The sequence below is a fragment of the Lithobates pipiens genome, unplaced genomic scaffold (assembly GCF_037356315.1).
Source record: "Lithobates pipiens isolate NorthernLeopardFrog02 unplaced genomic scaffold, aLitPip1_a1.2 Scaffold_8, whole genome shotgun sequence".
NCBI lineage: Eukaryota > Metazoa > Chordata > Amphibia > Anura > Ranidae > Lithobates > Lithobates pipiens.
In genome coordinates this window covers 275,997,695-276,022,459 of record NW_027507903.1, presented here as the reverse complement: position 1 = coordinate 276,022,459, position 24,765 = coordinate 275,997,695, and the positions used below count along the sequence as shown (strand labels likewise).

The window sequence follows — 24,765 nt, the reverse complement described above, 5'->3', positions numbered from 1 at the left end:
CCCTCATAATGAGCATAGCACAGGGATGGTGGGAGCCCCTCATAATATGCACAGCAGAGGTACAGCCCCAGGAGAAAGTCAGCACAGCACAGGGATGGTGGGAGCCCCTCATAATAAGCAGCCCCAGGAGGAAGTCAGCACAGCACAGGGATGGTGGGAGCCCCTCATAATATGCACAGCAGAGGTACAGCCCCAGGAGGAAGTCAGCACAGCACAGGGATGGTGGGAGCCCCTCATAATAAGCAGCCCCAGGAGGATGTCAGCATAGCACAGGGATGGTGGGAGCCCCTCATAATAAGCAGCCCCAGGAGGAAGTCAGCACAGCACAAGGATGGTGGGAGCCCCTCATAATGAGCATAGCACAGGGATGGTGGGAGCCCCTCATAATATGCACAGCAGAGGTACAGCCCCAGGAGGAAGTCAGCAAAGCACAGGGATGGTGGGAGCCCCTCATAATAAGCAGCCCCAGTAGAAATATGACACCGCTCAACCTCTTCAAAGAGGAGGGTACGGGCATGTAGTATGGTGTGCTTTTTTTGGACAAGGAAGTGAGCCAAATGAAGAAAGAAGGTCTGTGTGTTTGATTAAAAAAATTGTTTATAGACATATACATGGTTTACTGGTCACATGTGTTGAATTCCTCCGAGATCCATGCCTCATTCATTTTTAGAAATGTGAGGTAGTTAACACTGTCGTGAGCTAGGCGAGTATGCTTATCGGTCACGATCCCCCCTGCTGTGCTGAACGTCCTTTCGGACAGGACACTGGATGAGGGGCAAGCCAACAGTTCGATTGCAAATTGGGCAAGCTCTGGCCAGAGGTCAAGCCTGCCCACCCAGTAGTCCAGGGGTTCATCACTCCTCAGAGCGTCCACATCGGCCGTTAACACAATGTAGTCAGACACCTGATGGTCTAGGCGTTCCCTGATGCTGGATCCGGATGACACCTGTCGATGGGTCGGCTGAAATAATGACCTCATATCCGAAGTCACCAACACATCTTCAAACCGGCCTCTTCTTGCAGGCGCTGTTGGATTGGTACCCGCAACTCCTTCTCTGGGAGTGGGAATTGCTCCTCTGCCAGCGCACGCAAAAGCAGAATGCAGCATTTCTCGAAGCAAGGCCTGGAAGTGCTGCATTCTGACAGCCCTCTGTGACGGCGGTAACATTTCCACCATTTTGTGTTTGTACCGGGGTCTAAGTACGTTGCCACCCAGTACTGGTCCTTGACCCTTATGCTTTTTATACGGGTCCATATTAAAACACAGGAGCATGAAGGCCCCCATTTGCACTAAACTGTAAGCGGTGTGGTGGCCTGGCTCCTGCTCATCATCCAGGATAATGTCGTCCTCTTCATTCTCCTCTCCCCATCCACGCACAACAACAGGGATCCCAGAAAGGTTTAAAGCATGCTCTTTTTGCTCCTCCTCATCCGCCCCAGCACCATCCTCCTCTGACTCCTCTTCAGACTCCTGTTGTTGACTTGTCTCAGAGTAGCCCCCCTGGGAATTCATCCAGCATTGCGACTTCCTCATTTTCCTGCTCCTCATCTTCCTGCTCCTCCACAGCTTGATCAATGACACGACGCAATGCACGCTCCATAAAGAAGGCATAAGGTACCATGTCACTGATGGCGCCATGGCTGCGACTGACCAGTTTGGTGATCTCCTCAAATGGCTGCAGAAGTCTGCATGCGTCGCGCATGAGCAGCCACTGGCGCGGTGAAAAAAAAAACAGCTCCCCGGAACCTGTTCTGCCGCAGAGTTCATACAGGTAGACGTCAACTGCACATTTCTGCTGGAGCAGCCTATCAAGCATATAGAAGGTTGAGTTCCATCGCGGCGGGCAATCGCAAATAAGACGTCTGACCGGCAGATTGTGTCGCCGCTGAATGTCAGCAAGGCGAGCCATGGCCGTGTAAGATCTTCTGAAATGGGCCGAGATTTTCCTTGCCTGCCACAAGATGTCCTGGACCCCAGGGTATTTGACAACGAATCGCTGCACGACCAAGTTTAAGACGTGTGCCATGCATGGCACATGCGTGATTTTGCCCTGTTTCAATGCCCTAAGCAGATTGGCACCGTTGTTACACACCACTTTACCAACTGTCAAATTGAGCGGTGTTAGCCACTGATCTGCCTGTGAACGCAAAGCTGAAAGGAGTGCCGGGCCAGTGTGGCTCTTGGCTTCCAGGCACAACAGACGCAGCACGGCATGGCAACGTCTCACCTGGCATGTCGAATAGGTTCTGGGGAGCTTGGGCGGCGCAGCGGAAGAGACGCTAGCAGCGGAAAAGGAGGAGTCAGCCGAGGAGGAGAGGGAGGAGGATGGAGTAGGAGGAGGAGGAGAAGGGCCAGGCCTGCATGCAATCCGTGGCGGTAAAACCAAATCTACACGGGTGCCACGGGTTACATGCTTGACGGCCGTCAGAAGGTTCACCCAGTGGGCAGTAAAAGTGATATACCTTCCCTGCCCGTGTTTGCTAGACCACGTGTCTGTGGTCAGATGTATCTTGGCACCGACACTGTGTGCCAGAGATACATTCACTTGCTGCTGAACATGGCCATATAGCTCTGGGATGCCCTTCTCTGAGAAATGCTTCCTTCCTGGGACCTTCCATTGTGGTGTTCCAATGGCCACAAATTTGTGAAAGGCCTCCGAATCCACCAGTTTATATGGCAGTAGTTGGCGGGCTATGAGTTCTGACAAGCCAGCCGTCAACCGTTGGGCAAGAGGGTTGTCCGGCATCATCATTTTTTTACGCTCAAACATTAGGCCCACGGAAGCCTGCCTTTTTGCAGAAAAACCTGAGCTTGGCGTGATGGAAGGTGGAGTGGAGGAAAATTGTGAGGAGAGAGGAGAAGGAGAAGTAGAAGACGAGGCTGGATGGTGAGAGCCTGGAGTGTGGCTTTGTGTGTTCCGTTGCTCCCACTGGGCTCGGTGATGGCTGCTCATGTGCCTTCTTAAGGCAGTCATCATTAGGTGAGTGTTGGGCTTACCGCGACTAATGCGTTGACTGCAAAGATTGCAGATGGCAACGCTATTGTCAGCAGCGGACATGTTAAAAAAAGCCCACACTGCGGAGCCATGTGCCAGTGTCCTGGGAGCATCAGATGTGACCGTACATGGTCGATGACTCGTTCCTGATACATTTGCAGTCTGCTTTGTCCCTCCTGTGCAATGTAAGTTATTCCTGCTTCTCCTCCCTATCTGCTGGTCCATATCTCCCTCTGAACTCCCCTCCTCTTCCTCTCTTGTGGGCACCCACGTGACATCACTAGACACGTCATCATCGACGTCACCTTCCCCACCGCTATAAGTAGAGATCTCGGAGTAGGCAGCAACACCGGGGACCAACCTCCTCCTTGGGCTGATCTGGGTACTGCCGTCAGACTGCTGAGTAGCGGTTGTTGCTACCTCCTCTTCCTGATCCAATACCAAGAGTGGCTGCGCATCAGAAATGTCTTGAAATGGATCAGAAAATAATTCCTGTGACTCAAGTGGAAGGTATGTGGTGGTGGTGTTGTTGGTGGTAGTGTCTTTGGGGGTACACATAGCAGAGAGGGAAGAAGATGGTGCAGATCGAGAGGATGAGGAGGGTGCAGAAGAGTAAGGCTGAGTGAGCCACTCAACCAAGTCTGGTGCATCCTTTAAAGTAATTGGACGCACCTTCTGCAATTTCCCACTTTGGCTCAAGCCTGTTGCTCCTGCCCTACCCCTACCACCCCTGCGGAAGGGCCTGCCTCTTCCTCTGCCTGTCATTTTTTAAATGACCCTGTGACAAAACTCTCAGTCCCTATACTGATAAAGGACTGCTGCAGTATAGGGCAGCGGTCAGCAGTAGTGCACCTCAACCCTATGTATTGTGGACTTATACCAGTCCTTATGGAATAGCAGACTGTACCTCACTCAACCCTATGTACTGTAGCACCCTAGACCTTACCAGTCCTTATAAGGACCTTTGTGGAACAAGTAGGTTGTGACTGATTAGCAGACTGTACGTCAGTCCCTATACTGATGAAGGACTGCTGCAGTATAGGGCAGCAGTCAGCAGTACTACACCTCAACCCTATGTATTGTGGACCTATACCAGTCCTTAAGGAATAGCAGACTGTACCTCACTCAACCCTATGTACTGTAGCACCCTAGACCTTACCAGTCCTTATAAGGACCTTTGTGGAACAAGTAGGTTGTGAATGATTAGCAGACTGCAGCAGAAGGGCAGCAGTCAAGTATAATATTCTTTCTATATTTGGAAGAAAGAATATTATACGTGAACAAGCCTATTACCATACCAGTCCTGAAAAGAACCTTTGTAGACCTAATAGTAACAGCTACTGATTAAATTGACTGTCCCTCACTGCCTCACACCCAGCTTCCTGCCTGTCCCTATATAAACTGACAAAACAGAGGCTGCTGGAACTATAACTTGAATAGCACTTTTGTGGACCTAATAGTAACAGCTAATGATTAAACTGACTGTCCCTGCAGTACACAGCGTCCTGTCCCTTTCTCTACACTGACAAGACACTCAGGCTGCTGCAACAATCACTAGCACAGCATTGCCTCAAACCTATATCCTGAACTACACCCAACACCTATACCATGATACCAGTCCTTAAAATAACTTTTGTGGACCTAATAAATAGTGATTTGGGTCACTGAAGTCTCTCCCTGCTCCACACAGCAACCTCTCCCTATAGTGACAGAAGAAAGAATGTAAAATGGCAGCCGGATCAGGTCTATTTATAAGTTAGGGGGAATGTCCAAGTGTCCATGTGCTGTAATGTCTCAATTGGCTGTCCTGTACCCTATGATGGATGTGTCATCATAGGTCAAAGTTCTTTTACACAGTAAACACGGAAGTCCGCCGGGCGAACGGCGGCAATAGTCCGCCGATCGGGCGGACCGCGAACAGCCGAAATTCGCTGCGAAACGACCACCGGGCGAACCGTTCGGCCATCTCTAGTTGGGAGATTGTTTCATATTTCTATATATAATTTGTAAATTAAATCATTAAGATCTTATAAAAACACGGACATGCTTATATACTTTCAAAAGTCATTTTCAATCATTTTTAAACTGAAGCTTTCATTACAATAAATAATTCTTGGTATATCTGCCATGAATGTTGTTCAACTTGTTGAAGCTTGCTCAGGCATGTCTGTAATATGGTGACATTGCTATGTTACCTTGAGCGTGTAAGTGAGGCTGCAAGAGTTAATCAGGCTACACTGATGCTGTTGCTTTGAACACTGATGGTAGAAACAACAGAAATAGTGGGTTACTGATAAAGTGGGCAGAAGAATATGTTTTCTGGTTTATTATCCCTCAACCCCCCTCCCCCATCCTGCATCTGTTTGTGATCACATAAGCTATTACGTTAAAGTCAACTACTGTATACTCACAATCAGTAATTTAACTACACCAGTTCAAGCCACTTAGATCGATACAATGTGAATAGGGCAGAAGTTGCTACTACCAATAAATATGAGTTTTCCAAACTCTACTCTGCACTTGTGGAGAATTCCAATGACTCAAGTGCATAATCACTCTAATTACATAATAATGTTACTGCTTAGACCCAGGAATTGAGAGGTATGTTTCTGACCACAGCTACAGCCTCTGTACAATTCCACAACTTACTGTTTCATCTTATATTTTATTGGAAAATCATGAAAATGTTGAAAATAGCCTTTCTAACAGTGTAAATCATACTAAACTGTAAAATAACCTTTTGGAATCTCAGTAGTAGCAACTAGTTTTACTTTGACCTAATCAGACTGTCTTAACATTGTATTATTCTGTGTATGTGCACTGAGCCATGAACATTCAAAGCATTGGTTGTCAATTAATTTGCAACTCAACATTCTGTTAAAAAGATTTCTCATAACCTAGGCACATCAAAAACGTATAGCTATTAACCTCTTGAAAGGTTATTCAACAGGTTTTTCCCCGGGAGTAACTGAACTGTTACAGAGTGTCAAGATCAAGAAACTGCAAATATAAAGGGTTTTAAATCCTTGCCCAGGGCACACAGTAGGTTATATAGCTTTGCCAGTGTTGATTAATTTATTTACTTTATATTTCTTTTTTATGTTGCTTCTTGTTATTTAAAAATATACAACAATAAAGTAATGTTTAAACAAGAGACTGCAATAGTAGGATATTTTTTATCAGATTGCGTTTAGAGATTAGAACTAGTTAACATTCATCTATGATTTGATGGAAAGGATCAGAAAAGCAATAAAACATCCAAAAGCTAAATAACCTTAAATGGATGTTCTCCTACCAAAAGTAATGCATTGTTTCATACGATGATGTGGGAAATCAAAACATTTTCAGTAATATTTGCTATTGCCCCATAGGTTTCCAGCTCTGATACAATTATTCTAAAAAGTCCTAACAATTGACTGTTGCATTAACTAATTGCATATAGGTGACCTCTTGTTTATCTCACTAAACATAAAAGAAATCCTCAAAAATGACTTGCAATTTTAAGAAACCAAATGTTTTAATTTAGGAAACACATAAAAAAACTTCTTATAAATATTTTCATCAGGTAGTTAAGTAAATACAAAAATGATATATGTGATTACCACTTGCAGCTAGAAGATGTAGCACAAGTCTTCTTTTTCCCTTCGTACTGCTGCTGTGCTGCATTCTGTGTTGTGAACAGACCATTAAAAGCTGGAGCTCAAATTATACACACAGATGAATCAGGGGGAACACTCTCTTTGCTCTGCAAAAAAGATTTAAAATTAGATGGAGACAGTCAAAAAAAATAAACAACTAGTTTTGGACTCTCTTTAGAATGTTTGTTTAATATTTGTTTGTAAATAAAGATTTCATATCAATATTCAAAAACACATACAACAGTCATAAACATAAAAAATGAAATAACATTCACCAAAAACGATCAGTTTCTCATAGAATTTATTTTTTTTGTATAAACGTTTTATTGCGTAAACAAGAAGCAATAATGGAAAGATTCCAAGTACATAGCAAAGGTTACAAATTAGGTAAAACATATGTTGCATCATCACTACCCATAACCAGCAAGAATATATACTCAAAAAAAGACAAAGTAAAGAAAGATCATATAGCTGGGAATGCTTTCTTGAGTAACGTATAGACAACAGGCTTTAGTAGAAAAAAAAACCAGTAAAGAGACAGATAGTTAAACATCAAGGTCTCCCAAGATACCAAAGCAACCAACCTATCCCCCCTCTTTGCATCTCTTAAAATAATTCATTTAATAATTTCTGATCTACCCTTTTTGTAAATCATAATTAAAGATGTATTTGCCTGATACCCAAATTAGTATCTGTAAATATTTTTTTGTTTGTTTTGGATAGTGGGGAAGTAGGGAAGGATTGGAACCCTTGTCAACTTTTTTGTTGTCTGTGTCTTTGCTGGGGAGGTCTCCCCTCTCTATTTCCTATGACTATTGTTACCAAAAAAGGAAAATAAAGTGAGGAGAAATTCAAATTTGGTCAATTGCCACCAGCCAACAAAAAAAATGTGTTGTTGTTTGTGACATGTCTAAAGATGATCATACACTATACAAACTGATTTTACAATATCCTTTAAAGTGGTTGTAAACCATCAAGATTTTTCACCTCAATGCATTCTATGCATTGAGGTAAAAAACCTCTTGTAATGATGCAGCCTTCCCAAGCCCCCGTTTTACTTACCTGTACCCTCCCTTTCTTGCTTTGGGGAGGAGCACACCAGAAAAAGCCTGTGTCTCAGTTCCTAATTGGATGGATTGATAGCAGTGCAGCCATTGGCTCCTGCTGCTATCAACCAAATCTGATGATGCGGTGCCGGGGGGTGGGCTGACTCCTGCTTTCTGTGTCAAAAGATGCAAAACCAGTACCCGGGAGTGTGCTTACATGGGTGTCTCGAAGGAGAGCACTTCTCCGGGGCACTAGAGAAGAGGAGGAGATACTAGCACTACTGAGGGACCCCAGAAGAGGAGGATCGGGGCTACTCAAGGTAAGTATGACATGTTTGTTATTTATTTTTTAAACTGAAGCTTTACAACCCCTTTAAATTTATCAGAGCTATGTAATATGAGGACATATGTAAAGAGTAACTTGATTTTTGTTGAGAAAAATCATCTCTTCTGGGTGATCAATGTATATTGTAAGGATTTTAACAAACTTTGTTGCAGAATCTTACCTTTTTCTGCTCTAACGCAGTTTGTGGTCTGCAGAGTGAATGTAAATGGGAGTGTCTTTTAACCCCTTTATGGCAAAGGCTAACAAAAATCCTAATGCTTGAACTCAGTTTTTTAACTTTGTCATCTGTTAGTAAAAATGTACATATCACATGCCAACTACTTGAATGAAGGCAAATTAGACCTTATATTGTCCAGTTTGGGGGTAAATAGCAAGGGATATCCCCTGATTTTTCAAAGCACAACCCAAAATAAATTCTCCTGCTCCTGACATTTACAGCTATACCATATATGTGTATATTATTTGTTGTTTGTACCGGTAGTAGAGCCCAGAAACAATAGTGTGCATTTTTTAAATACCACACACTGACCTTTGACCCCGACCTTTAACCCTGGCTTTGACTCTGAACATGACCTTCACCTTGACTATGACCCTAACTTTAACCCTCTAAAACACATCTCTTTATCTCTAGCAAGGAAAAAAAATACAATTTTTTTTGTTCTCTATTCAAGAGAAGAAACCAAAAAAACACAGTGCAGGCTATATACTGACTGATCACTGTGATAGCTAATGAAAAGCTAGGTTACACACAAAGATCAGGTGATTGGTAGCTGGGCCTCCTAGCTCCTGATTTATAGTACGAGACCTAGTGCTCTCAGTGAGAGCTCAATCTCTGTATTCCTGTACTTGACATGTGTGCGGCGTGCTTCCCTCACAAACACAGTTGTGCATACAGTATATGCAGCCCCACAGAAGAAGACCAACTTCCATGATGCCACACATATATATATATATATATATACACACACTCATTGTTAAGGGATTAATCAGCTGATGTACTTGCAGTGTTTTAATGAGGAAAATACAGTGTTTGTATGCCTTAGAAGTAATTAACTGTTTGGGAGTATCTCACCAAAAATAAAAAAAATTGTTGCAGAGGATGCCTAAAATTTGATTTGTATCTTAGTGCAGTGAGCCAATTATGCAAACAGTAAATTACATTTATTGGGGTTTTCCATATACCAATGGTGTAAGGAAAGCTTCTAGGTTGCCATGTTGCATTGAACTTTACAAAATTACAAAGCTGAAAACTGAAAAAGAGAGGTACTTTTTAATAACATTCAATAACAATATGGCTTGTGTAGCAATTGTGTATGCTATATATTTGTGTTTTTTTTTTACTTGCTAAGTGGAGTTACCTTTTAAACAATCCATTCAATTAGTAAATCAACAAGGTAGATCTAAAGGAGATCAAATATTTGGCATTTATAAAAACTCCAAACTACTTGCAAAAGAAACAAAAAAATAGGTTATACTTTTACACTTTAGAAGTGTATCTAAACTCAAAAAAGTCATTAGACATGATTTCTACATTTGTTTTCTTTTTCTTCTCGCTTTGTAATTTCAACCGTAACACACTTCCAGTCTTAAACCAGACATACATGTATCCATTTCTATCCATGTACTGTTTGGGCAGTCCCAATTCACACCTCAGCTTTTGCAGCTTGAAGCTCAAAGCACCAAAACACTGGAGGAGAATTTTCTATAGAGCTAGTTCACTTCCACTCCAATTCATCTGAAGTCAAATGCTTGAAGTTCAAAAAGCTAATACAAAATGCCAAAGCTCAAAAGCTGTATAAAAATGTGCAATAAAACTCTCAAAAACATGCCAAAATCAGGCAAAAAAGTGCATAAAAACATTCTCAATGGCGCTACGCTCAGGTGTGAATGCAGCCTAAAACAAAGTGTAAATGTTTTAAAACAAGTATCTAAAAAAAAATAAAAAAGCGCACCTCTATATACGTTTTGGACACTCTATAAACAAGATACTATCTCATAGTAAAATTGGCATGAGAGGGTGCCCTGCTATATTAATATCAGCCTGAATGCCTTTCACATTTGGTTGAAGGGTTTGAATAGGGAGGGGAAGATATAAATAGTGTACAAATCAAAGTACAAATCTCACAGGAAAAGAGGGGGGATGAGAGAGCACCCCCTTTCCTGAACCATACCAGGCCACATGCCCTTAACTTGGGGAGGGTGCTTTGGGGTTTGATCCCAAAGCACCTTGTCCCCATGTTGACGGGGACAAGGGCCTTATCCCCACAACCCTTGCCCAGTGGTTGTGGGGGACTGTGGGCTTATAAGAGTCTGGAAGACCCCTTTAATAAGGCTACCTCCATATTCCAGCCCCCCAATGTGAATTGGTAACGGTGTACATTGTAGCCCTACCAATTCACAAAAAAGTGTTAAAAATGGTAAAAAAGATGAGCGGCAGCTTGGGACAAGTCCTTTATTAAAAAATAAAAAATAAAAATGTCCAGTGATGGATAATATTTATTTTTTAATAAAGGAGTTGTCCCAAGCTGTTTCTTGTCATTTTTTTACCATTTTTTTAAAACTTTTTTTGTGAATTGGTAGGGGTTCCATTTTTAGCCATTACCCATTCACATGGGCGGCCGGGATCTGGGGGTCCCCTTGTTAAAGCGGGCTTCCAGATTCTGATAAGCCCCCGGCTGCAAACTTTCACAACCATCGGGCAAGGGTTTTTGGTCCGGGGTTCCCCTTAATATTCATACCAGACCCAAAGGGCCTGGTAATGGGCTAGGGGGGAACCCATGGCATTTTTTTCAATGAGTTTTATCTATATTGCCAAGACCCGTCAATTCATTACAGCCACAATCAGTTTTAAATGACTTTTTCCTTTTGAAATGTAATTTTGCTGCAGTACTGTTCTAAACACGGGAACACTGTACCACTATACAGGCATACTATAGACACCCCCAGGCATGATATTTAAAGGAATATTTTATTTTTATTGTTTCACTTTAAGCATTATTAAAATCACTGTATCAACGTAAACCTTTTTTTTTTTGCATTGATACATGTCCCCTGGGGCAGGACCTGGGTACGCAAACACTTTTTATGACAATAGCTTGTATATAAGCCTTTAAAAGGAGCACTTTTGTTTTGCCATGTTAGTATCCCATAGACTTTAATGGTGTTCTGTGCCTTTCAAATTTGCCCTGAACACCTCATATTGTTCGTCATTCAGCCCGAACCATTCGCCCATCCCTAGCAGTAAGGGTTAAGGAATACAAACCTGCATAAAGTGTCTCAAATTGCAGAGAATGAACACTTTTTAAATCTCTATTACTTTTCAGATAATAAAAACTCTCCAAGTTTCTTATCGTAAGTATGAAATAATATCTTGAAACATCCCATTGATTTATAATAGAAACAGCAATGATTTAAGAAGCACATTTCATTTTTAAGCTTTAGAGAGAAAAATAAGAAGAATGGATGAACTGTAATAGATGCTATTATTTGCAGCAAATCCTTACATTATATTTGTGTGCTTTTCTTTCCATATTATTGCAGGCTTTTGATCAGAAAAGAGGACTGCAAAACTTTGTGAAACAATGCAGTGATCAAATTGATGAAATTGTCGGTCTAGTCAGAGGAAGGTTAACAAAAATGGAGCGAATAACACTGGGTGCTCTCATTACCATCGATGTACATGGTATGTTCAATATGATGACAAATGTAGCATTGTTGAATTAAAACAGATATCCTTGAGCAATGGAAATCCCTTATCAACTTGTGACTCTCCTAATAACATTAGAAGACTGTTTTTATAGCTCTGCAGACTAAAGTCCAAATGCTTAGATACATTTGGTGCCAATGTTAGAGTAAAGCCTTCCAGGAGTACAAATTTCATTGACATCTGCAGGTTAATCTGTAAATCAATCATTAGTCCAACATTGTAAGAAAAACAAGGTCCATAAAGATATGGATGAGAGAGTTTGGGGTGGAGGAACTTGACTGGCCTGCACAGAGTCATGACCTTAACTTGATAGAACACACCAGTGCCTTACCTCACAAATATGCTTCTGGAAGAAAGGTCAAAAATTTCCATAGACACACTCCTAAACCTTGTGGACAGTCTTCCCAGAAGAGTTGAAGCTGTTATAGCTGCAAAGGGTGAGCCAACTCAACATTGAATCCTACAGACTAAGACTGGGTTGCCATTAAAGTTCATGTGCGTGTAAAGGCAGGTATCGCAATACATTTTGTAATATACTGTATATGAAAGCCAACTCTCCTGCTTGATCAATATTTAGATATTTTTAGGACAAGATGGGAAATATACAATTAATACGTGAGCATAGCGTGAACCTTCCTTTTGCCACCTAAATGATCTAGAAATTTAGCAGAAGCACTGAAAGACTGGAGTGAACAGGTTTGACTGTACACACTTCTGTGTTTAAAGTGTGAAACCCAGAAACCTGCATTCATTATATCTGGTCTCCCACAGTACACTGAAAATGCAAACTATTTTAGTAAATATAAACTGCTTTTCTCATCAGCAGTATACAGCAGCCTTGTGACTTCTATCAGTGTCTGGTCAAGCACTGGTTAAAGCTATTAAGAGTTTTCTTCTCTAACCGTCTTATAAGGCTGCATGACCCCTGACTTTGTCTGGACAGTGCTGATTCAACCTGGGCTGATCACATGCTCCCTTCCAAAAAAAAAAAACTCTCTAGCAATACACACTAAACTGAGCATGTGCAGAGTGCCTCCTAGGACCCGATGGCTTGGGCACAGTAAAAGAAGGGGAGGATCAGAGAAGACAGGATCAAACATCCGTTTTACTCAATGCAAAGGATTAACTCCTTAGGTTCCACAGTGAGTATAACAAGCCTGCTTTGCTGCATATTGTTGCGAGTGTGGTATGGAATCTTAATGATCATAAATATTTGGGAATTCTAATTAAATAGAATTTAGTGTTTTGGAAAATGGTAAATTATAAATAAAAGGGTAGTGTCTGACTATAAATACAGTGGATTTACAGTGCCTCCAGCCAGTCACATCAATTAATAAAAAAAAATTGAACTTTGTTCAGACAATCAGTAACATACCACAATAATTTCCTGGATTTGTTAATCTATGTCGAATTCTTACCAATGTATACATATCTCCCATTCAAATTAATAAGTAAATGCATTTTATTAATTTACAAGTATAATTCTACAACTTCATAAAAAACTGAATTTCTGGTGATTAATATTTAAAAGATATCAACGCAACAATAAAACTATTTTCCTTAATATTTGACAAATAACCCTAGGATAGCACCAACTGACTATGTTAAAAAGGGTGTGGTTAACTGCGTCTTAAATTCAAAAACACAATATCTCTTGCCACTCGGAAGACAATTGTCTGCCTTTCTCCGGCCGGAAGAAAGTCAAAATATGTCTTGAGGAGCCAACAGATAGATATTATCAATTTGAAAGAAGTCTTACTTTAACAGGGCTACCAGATTGGATTGGACAATAAATAATTTCTCTGGGACCACAACAGTCAAATTAGTTGCAATACAGGTTGATCTTATTTTCACCCACACATGGCTTCAACACACGGCAAGACAAATAATGTGGGACAATTAATACTAAACTACCCTTCACACAGTAAAATATGATTCTTATCATTTTGGGAAGAAAATGTTGATCAATATTTATATGGTCAGTATCTCACCACTGTCTAAAAGGAAAGGATGTGTATTTGATTCGTCCTAGCAGCAACGTCCAACGAGATAGGGAGTGGTCACTTATTACCAAGCTTGCGTTCGTCCAGAGAGTGTATGTCAGCGTGTGGATCTGTGCTCCTCTGTCCCTCGTATGTGTCTCTTTTTGTAGGGTGCAATGTAATCGTTGGATGGTTACCTCCCTTGAAACATGTTTACCATCTCATGATTGGTTCCAAATATGGGAGGTAACTACCCTAATTCTCACCCGCCCATTTGTGATCAGGGTAAAGGTGTAATCGGAATATGATGTCTAGTATTAAAATGAAATGTATTTTTATATGATTCATGTTAAGATAATATAGTGATTGCTTGCCTTCATGTCCGGTTATACGCTGTTCCCATCTCGTGTATTTTGCTGGTTATAAGAATTTTAAACAACTATATTGAGATTGACATAGATTTATGAAATACATTTTTAACCATAAAAGACCGACGTCAAGGATTTTGTCCAATATGTGAATGACTCCATTATACATTGATTCTTACAAAATGCAACATAGTAAATTAATATATATATATATATATATATACACTTGGTTCTATTTCAACTTGTGAATGGTGTGCTTCTGGTGTATAATTAACCGGACATCTCTGTCGTGGTCTGGGGCCCGTTAAATCAACACTATTGAAGAGGCAACTTTTTTCTTGAAACAATGGTGCTAGTTTGACATGGAATTTCTTTGATCAAAGGTCTTTAAATCCTAGTCTCTCAAAATACCAGTTTGACCACTGTCAGTTGGTTTCCTGTAGAGTGGCATAAAGGGGATAATCCACTCAACCTTTTCTCTGGTTGGGGGATACTCCATTGGTATGACGACTCCTTGGCTGAGTGTTCCATGATTATTGACAATTTTTATGTATCCTGGCCATGACAATATACAGACTGATTTTACTGTTGTGGGTTTAGTTATACTTTAAATGACATTGGGGAGTTTGCCATTTGTGTTTAAGACCAACTTTATTACACATATTTAGTTGTTCTTTTAAATATATGGAAATTGTATGTACTTAAAAAGAAGTTCAATTATTTATTTTCACCCAAATCCAACAATCAAATGGATGATGTGGATATTCCACAATATCATATATCAATATGCTCTCCTGTGCAGCAATATGAAATAAAAAATAAATAGCACTGTGTATATAGAAAATCGAATAATAAAATCTGGTATTAATAAGCAAGCTTATAGTGTGATGCCCACCCTATGCATTCTGAAAATTAGTGCTAATTACTTTATCACACCTTGCTATTAAATTTGATTTCATACTGTTAAAATTGTTTTAAGAGGTGCTTATTTAGGTTCTTTTTCAATAATACAAAAAAGTTATAGCCATTGACACAAGGATGTTTCTGTTTTTGTTAGACCTGAGGTTTTTTTTTAAACAGAAGTCCTAGGCTGGGTTCACACCAGTGGGAATTGGATGTGGGTTTCCCAGCATCCAATTCGCATAGCAGGAGATTGACTGGCTCTCTATGGAGCCAGTTCACGCATCTCCGCAGTAGCTCTGGTGTGAATTGCACAGGAGCCCTGTGCATCTTTTGGTCCATTTCAGGTCCGATTTCAGCTCAAAATTCAGGCTGAAATCAGACCTGTAATGGTGAATGGAGATGCATCGGACTCCTGCTTTGAGCTGCTGCGATCTCAATTGTGAACGCAGCCTAAATCTTGAAAACTGTAATAATTTACATATACAGCATCTCACAAAAGTGTGTACACCCCTCACATTTTTGTAAATATTTTATTATATCTTTTCATGTAAAAACACTGAAAAAAAGACACTTTGTTACAATGTAAAGTAGTGAGTGTACAACGTGTGTAACAGTGTAAATTTGCTGTCCACTTAAAATAACTCAAAACACAGCCATTAATGTCTAATAAATAAATAAAAGTGAGTACACCCTTAAGTGAAAATGTCCAAATTGGGCCCAAAGTGTCAATATTTTCTGTAGCCGCCATTATTTTCCAGCTCTGCCTTAACCCTCTTGGGCATGGAGTTCACCAGAGCTTCACAGGTTGCCACTGGAGTCCTTGGTTCGGTTCAAATCGCATCCAGAACATGCAAACAGGCAAAAAATGTGTTCGAACATCGTTAAAGTCTATGGGACACGAACATGAATAATCAAAAGTGCTAATTTTAAAGGCGTATATGCAAGTTATTGTCATAAAAAAGTGTTTGGGGGCCCGGTCCCTGTCCCAGGGGACATGTATCAATGCAAAAAAAGCTTTAAAAATTGCCTTTTTTTCCAGAGCAGTGACTTTAATAATGCTTAAAGAGAAACAATAAAAGTGTAATATTCCTTTAAATTTCATACCTGGGGGGTGTCTATAGTATGCCTGTAAAGGGGCACATGTTTCCCATGTTTAGAACAGTCTGACAGCAAAATTACATTTCTAAAGGAAAAATTAATTTAAAAACTGCTCGCGGCTATAATGAATTGTCGGTCTGACAATACACATAATAGTTCATTGATAAAAAAAAGCATGGGATTTCCCCACAGGGGAACCCCGAACCAAAATTAAAAAAAAAAAATTGTGGGGGTCCCCCTAAATTCCATACCAGGCCCTTCAGGTCTGGTATGGATATTAAGGGGAACCCTGCACCAAAATAAAAAAATTTAGTGGGATCCCCCTCAAAATCCATACCAGACCTGGGTCTGGTATGGATTTTAAGGGAAACCCTGCGGCAAAATAAAAAAAATGGCATGGGGTCCCCCCAAAAATCCATACCAGACCCTTATCTGAGCACGCAACCTGGCAGGCCACAGGAAAAGAGGGGGGACGAGAGAACACCCCCCTTCCTGAACTATACCAGGCTACGTGCCCTCAACATCGGGAGGCTGCTTTGGGGTAGCCCCCCAAAACACCTTGTTGATGGGGAGAAGTGCCTCATCCCCACAACCCTTGCCCTGTGGTTGTTGGGGTCTGCGGGTGGGGGGCTTATCAGAATCTGGAAGCCCCCTTTAACAAGGGGACCTCCAGATCCTGCCCCCCCTGTGTGAATTGGAAATGGGGTACAAATGTACCTACCCTACCATTTCACAAAAAAAGTGTCAAAAAGGTTAAAAAACACAAGAGTCCTTTATTATTTTTTTCTTCTTTGCCCTCACATGAGCCCATCCCTTTGCTTAGTACCAACAGGGCAATATGGGCACTTTTGCAAAAACTACCTACCAGAGATGATCTAGACTCTGTGGCAGCCAGAATGGAGGCGGCACTCAGTGGGGAAATTGTGGGAATTAAGCAAGAAGTGGCAGAAGTGACCGCACGAGTCTCCTCATTGGAAACTGACACTTCAGCCCTCCACCTTGATGTCTCTGCCTTATAAGGTACACATGAAGAAGTAACAGACCAAATTGCGCAGCTACACCTATTAATGCACAATTTGGAAAATCGTAATCGTAGGCGCAACATCAGAATTTGCGGTTTTCTGGAGGCTACCCGGCAGGCTGACCTCAAAACGACTGTGACTGCCATATTTAATGACTGCCTGGAGCGTCCGATGGAGACACCTATTGCCATCTACAGAGTTCACAGAACCCTCAGCCCCAGAGGCTCCACGGATGACAGGCCCAGAGATGTCCTTTTTTGCTTACACAATTATTCAATTAAAGAAGGCATTCTTCAACGGGCCTGGCATAGAGGGCATATTGACTTTGATGGAGTTCAGATCATTCTACTGCCGGATGTGTCTCGGAGAACACTTTAGATGTGCTGCTGCATGAAACCCCTGCTGGAGAAATCTGGCGACCAAGGAATCACCTACAAGTGGGGTCATCCCTTCCACTTGATCGCATGGAAATGGGGGCCCTACATATACCCTTCAACATTCCAGATGTTCCTGCCTTTCTCAGCTCTCTTGGGCTGCCAACGATGTTGTTACCCAATTGGTTAGCTTTTGCTCTACCTGCTGGCAACAATAACCCAATGGTGAACCCTACTGGCAGACCTCAAAGACCTTGGAGCAATTGCTGGTCTCAACGCAGAAGACCACAGGCTCCTCAGGACAACAAACCATGAGCCCCTTAGAGTGGAGTGTTTCTCGGGCTGAAGGACTTTCCAAAATTTTGTTGTTCCCCTTCACATGTAAGTTTAACCACTCTATTTGGATTACGTTACCCCATCTCCCATTGATTTGTGGGTTTGTTGGACCTCCCGGGAAGTGTTACCCGGTCCTACTAAACTAATTGCCATGGGCCCTCTGGACTCGTTGGTCCCATGGGAATACCCTGGGCTATGATTGATCTCGAAATGATTTGCATGGAGGGGGGGAGGGTGGTAGGTGGGGACACCCACTAGAATCATTTAGTGGTCTTCATTAAGGAAGGTCAGACCCATCGAGACTTACATCTGTGGATTGGAGATAGTGGTCCACATGAAGGACTCCCTTCCAGTTGGGTCTCTGCCACCTATTTAGGTATGTTCTATAAAGGGGTAAATATTGGTACACCCAGGTCACAGTGCCATGCTTCTCTGGGGCACTCTGCGGGCGTGGAGACGGCATCTGGTGAGAGATGCAGAACATATGGAAAGCAACAGGCCGGAGACTAGTTTAAGTCCTCCTGTATCTGACAGAGTTCCGGCTCTCCGGGTAACCCCCCTGCTACCTGCATGGGGATCCAGTATAATGATTTATATATGTATATTTAGGCATATAAAATGTCTTGAGTTGTGACTCTGCCTAGGGCTCATATTTTGCTGCATTTGACCCCTCCCCCCTCTCTTCCCCTTTTTTTATATATATGTATATGTATGTGTGTATTTTTTATTTTTTTTATATATATCTATTATTTTATTTTTTATTTTATTTTTTGTGACAGAGGGATCATTTTTCTATATATGTGCCCGACTTGGGCCCCAAAGGTTGTCTCAGTTGAGACCTAGTTCTCTCTTTTTTTCCCCAAACAGAGAAAAAACCTTTTTTTTTTATATCTTTTTTTCTTATCCAGTGGTATTGGTTTACATAAGTTTGCTCTCTCTGGGCTTGGACCCTCGGGGAGCAAGTGAGCTCATCAGTCGTTAGAGTTAACGACAGTGTTATAGTGTTGTTGGGGACTATCATAATTTTCCTAACACTCCTGGTACTCTTGTATGTTAAGGTTTTTTATGCTATGCTCCCTTTTGGGGTTATTTCTATAATGAGAAGTCTAACATAGTTATGTGGTTCCTATTTGGACCGCCTTTATCGGGGGGTGGTTGGGGGGGGCCCTGCGCTCTGGGGGCCTGACCTCTGAAGTGCCTTACCTCTTCCCCCACTAGGCCCTAGCTGCCCAAATAGGCTGTAGTCCTCCGTTTGGAGATTTAGTTTTCTCCCATCTTTTCTTCCTCGCTTCCCTCCTTTCTATCCTCCTCTTTCCCGGATTCCTATTTGTGTCTCTTTTCTCCCCTTATCCTTAGCTCTCATATCGTAATCCTCTTCCCCTCTCCCCTCCTTCCCCTTCCCCACATTACCTACAGTTCTAGTTCCTGGCAGGGTCCGGCGACCCAACCTCACCCCACCTGAAATGTCTTTGAAATTTGTGTCCTGGAAAGTGAAAGGCTTAAATGTCCCAGAAAAACATTCCAGTTGTCTCGCTGAGCTTTGGAGGCAAAGACCTCAAGTAGCTTTTTTGCAAGAGACCCACTTTCGGGCCGATAAGATTCCAAAACTCCACAATAAGCATTTCCCAATAGTGTACCACAGTGTATCACCCTCTCTAAAATCAAAAGGCACAAGTATCCTCCTGGCCAAAACTTTACCCTGGCAGCTGATAGATCTCCATGCTGATCAGGAGGGTAGATACCTTTTTGTTAAAGGTACACTTCAGTCGCAAATATTCACCTTTGCTAACCTCTACCTGCTGAATGTGGATCAGCTTCTGGTACTCGAAACATTCTTAACCGCCCTGGCTTCCTTCGCAGAGGGAACACTGGTGTTAAGGTGGACCTCAATCTTACCATTGACCCTTGTAAAGACTCGTCAATGGGCTCCTCAGCCTTGTTCCTGAGATCCCGAAACTGGATCAGGGAATTGTTGCACTCCCACCGACTAGTTGACATTTGGCGCATCCGCCATCCTCAGGAGAGGGACTACACCTTTTTCTCAGCGGTACATGGCTCATACTTTAGGATAGGTCTTTTCTTAGTATCCCACACCACAATCCCACTTCTATCTAGGCTCAGATCGACACATTGCTCTTTCGGATCATGCTCCAATCTCCATAACCTTAGCCATACAAAAGTCGACCCTAGATCAGCAACATGGCGACTAAACTAATCCCCTATTCAAAATCCAGAGGGTAAACCTGATATCCTAAGAGAATTGGTACTTTTTTTGAGAGAAGCAGGGACTCAGTTCCTAATCCTCTCACTATTTGGTCCGCACATAAGTGCTATATAAGAAGAATACTCATCAAACATGGCCATAAACTCAAAGTGGTCAGAGCCAAAATATTATCAGAATTGCTTGCAAAACTCCATGACTGAGAGAAACGCTATAAAACCCACCCAGATAGGGCCCTAGAAGCAGTAATCCTACCTGAGAGCAAATCAGGGAGCACTCCCCTTTTTCAATCTAACAACAAGCTATTGAAAGTGCACAGAATCTTCTATGAGTATGGAGACAAATGTAGTAGAACATTGGCGAATGCCATACGATCCCAACGCAATTTATCCTACATTCCTGGCTTTATCTACCCCCTCAGGAACCAGAATTCATGACTCCACCGAAATGGTGGAATTCTTCCGTGCTTTTTATAAAGCTCTCTATAATTTGCATTCCCAGCCTCTAGGAGAGTGACCACAGGACAGCTAGGAGGCCATAGAGACTTACCTCACTGCAGACAAACCTGCCTACTCTTAATGATGAGGAGATGGTTTTGCTTTCGCAGCCTGTAACCACTGATGAACTCACGAGCACCTTGGCTGGTTCACCAGGGGAGAAAGCGCCCGGCCCTGACTGCTTACAACTACCTATTATAAAACTTTCCAAGCCCAGTTAGCAACTCATTTTGTTAATGCCTTCAATGCGATAGTAGACAATCATGCCATGCCTTCCTACCTTCTACAAGCCAGCATCTCTGTCATTCCTAAGTTGGAGAAAGATCTTCTCCTTTGCGCAAGTTACAGGCCGATCTCCTGTGACCTGAAATAGTTTACAAAAATTTTGGCTGAGTGACTAAGGCATGTCCTCCAATGTATAATCCCCTTGGACCAGGTCGGATTTATCAGGAACAGAGAGGCACGGGACAACACTAAGGACCATAGATGTGGTGGCAAGGGCCAAACGCCTTAATATCCCGTTCATCCTGTTGTCCACAAGCGCTGAAAAAGGGATTTGACAGGGTGAAATCGACTTTTCTCCTGGCCACCTTTCAACGCCTTGGAATGCCAACCTCCATTTTGTCCTGGATTTCCGCCATCTACTCCTCCCCCACAGAATCGGTCAGAGTAAACGGAGTGACTTCCAACCCTTTTAAACTAAGTAACGGCACGAGACAGGGGTGCCCACTCTCCCCACTCCTCTTTATAATTTCATTAAAAAAAAACCTTTTACAACACATCAGGCTCAATCCTGACATCAAAGGACTGGAAACGAACACATACCACCACAAAATTGCAGCTTATGCAGACGACCTGCTGTTCTACATTTCAGAATTGCATGCTTCTCTCCCAGTACTCTTATCGGCAATACACTAGTACGTTGATCTTTTGAATTTTAAAATTAACCTACAAAAATCAGAAGCGCTTAAAGCAGGGATGTCCAAACTTTTTTCAAAGAGGGCCAGATTTAATAAAGTGAACATGCTTGAGGGCCGACGATTTTGCCTGACATTCTTTAAACCATTAAAATTCAGTCTAAGTGTGTTTGTTTGAGCACTAATACACTACCCAACAAGAATTCTCTTGCCTATGTGGCTGTGTGTGGTGAACAGATGAGCTTGGGCAATTTATTTGGATATACCATATTTATTGGCTTAAAACATGCACTTTAACTTTAAAAATTAGTTTCAGGAAGAAATCTTACATTTTAAATAAAGAACTGTGAAGCAAAATAAGGGTCAGTGACCATCAATGCAGCCTAATCAGTGCCCATCTGCATACTCACAAGTGCCATGAATGCAGCATCCACTCCATTGGCATGAATGCAGCACCCACTCCATTGCCATGAATGCAGCACTCCCACCATTGCCCTGAATGTAGCATCCACAGTGACATGAATGCAGACTCACCATTGCCGTCAGTGCAGCCTGATTCATGTCCATCTGCAGCCTTGAGGAGACAGGGAGGGGGCGGACGAGCGCCGACAGACAAACAGGAGAAACTCTTGTTTTCTCAGCTGCCTCTTTAATTGAAAGTCCCGCCTCCTGTGATGGACAGGACAGTTGTCCAATGGCAGCACAGGAGACGGGACTTCCTTTTATACAGGATGCCGTGTAAACAGTAAATACTCCTGTATCCTGAAAAAGCTGAATACATGAAAATGTACATGACTTAACCTACGTGATCTAATTACTACTCACAATGCTAATTAACCAAATGGGAAACAATGATCAGAGCTTGTTAAAAATAAAGTGCATCAACAATAAAGTGCATTAACAATAAAGAGCATACAATAATCCAATATAGCATCCGTTATATAACATGCACTCCTAGTGGTGATAGTACTTTTATGCATTCAATATAGTCCAGTGGTAAAGTGAGTTCATAAAGTGCACTCCACTGTAGGTAAAAATAGTGCTATGCTGGATAGACTTTATGACTACCGACACTTTCAAACAATAAATGAAAGATTAAGCTGACAGGAGAGACCACAGGATTATGACAGCAACTAGGGTCTGACCTTCCCAACCTACTACCCCCCCACTTGTATATTCCCTCCTCAATCCCCATGATCAACGACACTGGTTCAACCGACCCCCCCCCCCCCCCCCCCCCCCTTACAGAAAAGGAGACTGGAACCTTCCCCCTTCATACACTCCCTCACCACCCCTTACATACACTTCCACCTATTCTCTCCTTGAAACCCATTCTAGGCTTAGCACCAAATGCTCATACCTGAAGCAGATGATAATGAGCTATCCAACCACACCGCTAATGCACCTACTACGAGACATATTATAGGCATCACACTCTTCTCATAGGACAGAAAGATCTGGGCTCAAAACAAAGGAATCCATATACGTTCTCTACTATGTAAACATTAACCTCATGTTACGAAGGTTTGAAAAAATTATATTTTCATTGTTCTCTTAAATAATTTAAATTGATATGTTTCTATTCCACAAGTTTGGCGGCTGAGCCCACCCCATGTATGTTGATAATTACCTGTTTGTGACTCTGTATACTGTTTATATACAAGCTCAATAAAAACTTATTTTAAAGAAAATAAAAATAAATAGTGCTAACAGTTGTGCAAAATACAAATCTTATAAAGTGCAACCAAATGATGTGCCAAAAAATCCAAAAGTCTGTGTCCATTCACTCCCAATTACTGTGATTCAAGGTGCATTGTGAATCCTATAAAGTGCTCTCAGTGCCCTTACCTCATGGGCTTGGGTAAAGCTCTCTCCTGAGATACACCAATCTTATCCCCACTTCCGTGAATATAGGTCAATCAAGTCAGCAATACAGGTTAGGTATGGCAGATGAATGGCCGCTTAAACTCCATAATAGTATCCACATGAAAAAATAAATGGGTCTCCGATGCATTACCCAAATAACATGAACTTTATTAATAAAAAATGGCTGCTTGCATGTAAGTAGCTAAAAGTATGCCAGACTCAGCCCTTACACAGACGGTCAGACATTACAACCACAAAATCCGTCAGATTTTTTCCAACAGATTTCGTCCGAAAGTGGTGCTGCATACACACGGTCGGACAAAGTTGTCGGAAAATCCGATCGCTCAGAACGTGATGACGTTCATTCGTTACGACAGGACTACGTTCAGGCTAGTAGCCAATAGCTTTGGTCTCGTAATTTGATCTGAGCATGCGTGGCACTTTATCCGATTGGAATTCTCTACAAACAATCGGACGAAGTCCTTTCGGATCATGTTGTCGGAAAATTTTATATCCAGCTCTCAAACTTTGTTGGTCGGACATTCCGACGGAAAAAGTCCAATGGAGCCCACACACTGTCGGATTATCCGACAACACGGTCCGATCAGACATTTTCCGTCTGAATTTCCGACTGCCCGTACAAGGGCTAAGAGTATATCGGCATTCCATGCCACTTCTAATGTTATTTCCGGTCCACGGCATCCACTTCCGGTCTGTCGTAATGACTTCCGGCCTGTGGTGTTTACTTCCGATTTTGCTTCCTACGCGTTACGTCATGGTGTACACCTTGTGACTTCATCAGGGAACCAGATTGGATGTTGCAAACATCCATTTATATACACTGTACAGGAAATTGTCAAAATGCCATTTTGCTGTAGACCAAAGAGCAATCTCCAAAATATGGATGTTACTGGTAATAGACTATGTAGTTCTTCAAAGTTCATAATGTGTCTCTAACAAACTTTATTGGGAAAATGTAATTAAAATTAAAAATGTTGTAATTAAAAATAAACAATCATTACACAATTGCACACACCATTTAAACTCAAAGGTTCAGGCTCAATGGATTATGTAGTGGCATCTTATGGTGTAATGAAGGTACTGCATCTACCTCTTACATCAATATAAAATGTAACATTAAAAAATATATAAAACATGTATATATAAATATTGCACATTAGTGTCAATATATTTAGAAGGTATATATTTAAAAATACGAAATAACACACCGTAAAAATTGTTAATGTAAATAACTAAGTGAATCAATAACGTACACCGGAAACAAAGTATGAAGTTTACATAAATAATTAAAAGTCACTAATAAGACAATTCAAAATCAATATTTAACCCTTGAGGTGCCAATGTTTTCATTTTATATATCCACTGGGATTCTTTTTGACTTATTGTTCTCACTTTGTGATCCCCCTCCATGATTTCTTATATCTTTCT

The 24,765-nt window shown here is 41.7% G+C and overlaps 1 protein-coding gene across 1 annotated transcript in view; it reads left to right on the top strand.

The window, feature by feature from the left end:
• LOC143962680 (dynein axonemal heavy chain 3-like) overlaps positions 1-24,765 on the top strand; it is a 2,426,925-nt gene that overhangs the window by 727,517 nt on the left and 1,674,643 nt on the right. The window contains exon 26 of the mRNA XM_077472045.1: positions 11,567-11,708. Within this exon, the coding sequence (XP_077328171.1) occupies positions 11,567-11,708 (142 nt within the window). The remainder of the gene's footprint in view (positions 1-11,566; positions 11,709-24,765) is intronic.